This window comes from Ceratina calcarata, unplaced genomic scaffold (assembly GCF_001652005.2).
Source record: "Ceratina calcarata isolate Rehan_Ccalc_2016 unplaced genomic scaffold, ASM165200v1 scaffold222.2, whole genome shotgun sequence".
Lineage (NCBI taxonomy): Eukaryota > Metazoa > Arthropoda > Insecta > Hymenoptera > Apidae > Ceratina > Ceratina calcarata.
Window position 1 is genome coordinate 116229 of NW_017143986.1, and position 3707 is coordinate 119935.

General features: G+C 44.1%; 1 protein-coding gene across 1 annotated transcript in view; it reads left to right on the forward strand.

The window, feature by feature from the left end:
* scalloped (TEA domain transcription factor 1 homolog scalloped) overlaps positions 1 to 3707 on the forward strand; it is a 24973-nt gene that overhangs the window by 18451 nt on the left and 2815 nt on the right. Inside the window, exons 4-6 of the mRNA XM_018020308.1 lie at positions 260 to 415; positions 2597 to 2812; positions 3304 to 3533. Of these exons, the coding sequence (XP_017875797.1) occupies positions 260 to 415; positions 2597 to 2812; positions 3304 to 3533 (602 nt within the window). The remainder of the gene's footprint in view (positions 1 to 259; positions 416 to 2596; positions 2813 to 3303; positions 3534 to 3707) is intronic.

Consider the following 3707-nt stretch of genomic DNA (forward strand, 5'->3'; position numbering starts at 1 on the left):
TTTTTTAATTTCGACTTAGACCACTTTCATAATTATGGGCACATATATTTCTGAACAATTTCAATGGACATAACATTTTTTTAAGAATTAAAACTGGGAGGGGGTACGAAATATCATCGATCACCATCGACAGACACAACGACACTTAATCGTTAATAGAAAGTCGATTGTATAGAATGATTGAGGAGGAAATACTACTAAAGCTTTTCCCGTGATTCGGTGAGCAAAATCAGCTGTAATCGGTTTGACGGTTTGTTAGGATCATGCCGCCAAGGAGAAGGCGCTCCAGACAATGTCGAGCATGTCGAGCGCCCAGATAGTATCAGCTGGGAGTGCGATACACAACAAGATGCCCCCCGCCCTCGTGGGACCCCTTGCCCTTCACGCTTCCACCCCTGTCTCCTATCCCGGAGCGGTAAGTCCCGACGATCACGGAGCGTACCCCTTTTTACGCCTTAGAACACTGTTTTTAAGCTGCCTGTTTTGTTTCTTTTCGTTGCGAGAAACTAAACAGATACGTGTAAAGGAGCCACGAGTTTTGGGGTGAGACGACGAGACACGCTTACTTACTCGACGTATCGAACGAAACCGTAAAGAGAGAAAGATGTTTCAAAACGAACGATGCACGAGAACAGAAAGAAAACCACGGTATAATCGTTATAACTACCAGTTCTAAGCGGGGGTCACGATTTACGAGTGCACAACACGAGATCCTCGCAAGGGTTAGACATCGACCCATGAATACATTTAAATATTTTTACACGATCATTACGAAACTAATGCTTCTGCTAACTTGTACGGTATTAAAGATTGCGTAGATACGAAATACAGAAATCGAGGGTTCGATTAACAGGCAATAAAACACTAAACGATGAAAAGAAAACCGTGACTATGCTCGAGAACTTCACTGATTTTTTTTTTTTAAGAATTAATTTTTTAAATCTGATTTATTACGACTGGACTATCGAGTATCTGTACTCTCGATCTCTTGTTGCCCCTCGTGATCGGTTCTCTCGATGGACGAACGAACGATGTGTCTCGTCGTCTTTGAGGATCTGTTACACACCTATTGGGTTTTGGCTTCTTCTTTTTACGTTCTTAATCTGTTTCTTTTATTTATCATTACTCTTGTCTCTAACAGTGCATTTAGACCAAACGAACGAACGCTCTTTTTTAATAAATCAACGCATTGTTCTACAAAACAATTACTGTTCAATAGAGAATAAATCGAAATCTTTCGTTCACTCGTTTGGCCTAAAACGCACCGTAACCGCTTCGCCCTGTGACTGTCTCTAATCCGCTTGCAAAATTGCTGGACTCACACCGGTTTTAAAATTCTGTCGCTTTTGTAAATTTAATTTACATTTTTTTTTTTTTTAAGTAGAAAAAAATTTAAAGAACATAATTATTATTCTACGAACCAGATGATTGTCAACCTTTTCTCTCGCGTTCAACTTTCATCCCACCTTTCTCATACTTTCTATTCATTTTTCCGTTCGAGTCGCGTTGAACAAAACGATCTCCCCTTTCTATAATTTCTGCTCTCTCTGGGAAGTTGCGCGACAGAAGACTAACCATCCTCAGTTAAAAAATAAAAAATAAAAACGAAACCCCCCGCTCTCTGCTGCTGTACGCCCATGGGGGTCCTTGTTGTGTATTGTTCGATTTGTCCGTCGCTCTATCATTTTTATACATACACATGTGTCATCTGGGTACATCACATGCACACACACACAAACACACACACACGTGTGTGCGCCTGTGCCGCCTGACTCATTGGATTTTTGCCCCGAGAACGACCTTCGCATGCCGCTAAGCGGGACACGTACCCGTCCGTTCGAACTGGGCCAAAATCCGACGAGTCAGCTGCTGCACTCGTGTTTGTTTCAATGGGATCACGTTTTTCGATATTAATAATGGACACTTTGCGAACCGTGTCAGCTGCTGCACTCGTGTTTGTTTCAATGGGATCACGTTTTTCGATATTAATAATGGACACTTTGCGAACCGTCGCTGTGGCTTACCAAACTGTCTTTCTCTCTTCACGTAATACGACTACCACCACATACTGTTCACCTCCACTCGTTTCGTTTGTCCTAGTTTCGTTATAAAAATTCTATTCATTGTCACAGAACTGTTCATCTTTATTCACCGTATCCGTAAGCGCCCGAGGGCTCTGTGGCTCGCGGAGGAAAATGAAATCTCTTCCTGACACGTCGCTTTGAATCTCCTTTCTCCTTGTTTTTACGAGCCATTTTATTTAACCGGCAATGCTCATTGGTGCTGTTGTAACTAACGCAAGTAATTCTACCGAACGACATTCCGATGGACTCACGCGGTCTTAAACGGAGCCATCGTAACGCGGCATTCAACCTAGAGAATAAAAGGGAGATACTTCGTTTCCTCTTTAAGAACCCACAACGTTGTACTAACACGTTCGAAGCTACAGTCATTTGTTCCCATCAATTTTATTATATAGAAGCATTTGCATAAAACGTTTGGCTTCACGATGTTCGATTAATAAAACCAAGCAAATCTGTAGCGTTCGAACGAACCGAGTCCAAGCGTTTATCTAAATTCAGCAACGATTTTGCAGCAATTCTGGCAACCGGGGTTGCAGCCGGGAACGTCGCAAGATGTCAAACCTTTCTCGCAACCGGCGTACACCGGGAAACCGGCGACAGCGGTTTCGAGCGGCGACATGGTCCAGGCTCAGCCGCCCCCGCCCTGGGAAGGACGTGCCATCGCGACCCACAAGCTCAGGCTCGTCGAGTTCTCAGCCTACATGGAGCAACAACGAGACCAGGATATTGTAAGTGACCTCGCGTAACGTAGAACAATTTCGGTCCAACCGAAACTCCCGCGGAGAAACAATTATATCTACTCTGTACTTCGACGATCTGACATAAACTTGTATATTTCATACGACAGCGTTCGTTCTTGTTTGAGCAAATTTCAATTAATAAATCTACAAATAAGAGAACTCGATTTTTTCACAATTTAGAGCCTCTTACAAACACGTGCATTGAGACAGAAATTAATTTAGCGCGTAACGAGTCAGCGTTCACGTTTCGCTTCATTTAACCGGAGCTCTTTTCATCTGTGCGAGACGCGAGGTGAACGCAATGAAACGAGATAGTTGCACGTCGTCCCGCGTTCGAAGGGACGTTGAATCGCCTTCCGCCTGAACTACGGTAGCTCTCGTAGTTTTAATAACGAGATCGAGGAGGGAAACGCCGAAAGTCGCAGTTACGGCCCGAGCAGACTGTGCGAATTGTTTTTTTCCGTGTTTTCCTTTTACAGTACCACAAGCACCTGTTCGTCCACATAGGGGGATCGGCGACTTACGCGGACCCGCTGTTAGAAGCTGTCGACATCAGGCAGATATATGACAAATTCCCGGAGAAGAAGGGCGGTCTGAAGGAGCTCTACGACAAGGGACCACAGGCGGCCTTCTTCCTCGTTAAATTCTGGGCTGATCTCAATACCAACATTCAAGACGAGGCCGGAGCCTTTTACGGCGTCACGAGCCAGTAAGTAACGGAGATGTTCCAGTCGGTGAGAGCTCGAAAATCGTTCGAATTTATCCAAAATAGATGAAACGCGTTCTGATCCGAAATCACGTCGACGACTTAGCGACGAGTGGATTAACACTAGATTGCCCAAGGAAGTAATTTTGACTGGTTTTGAGCAAATGTACAAATAAT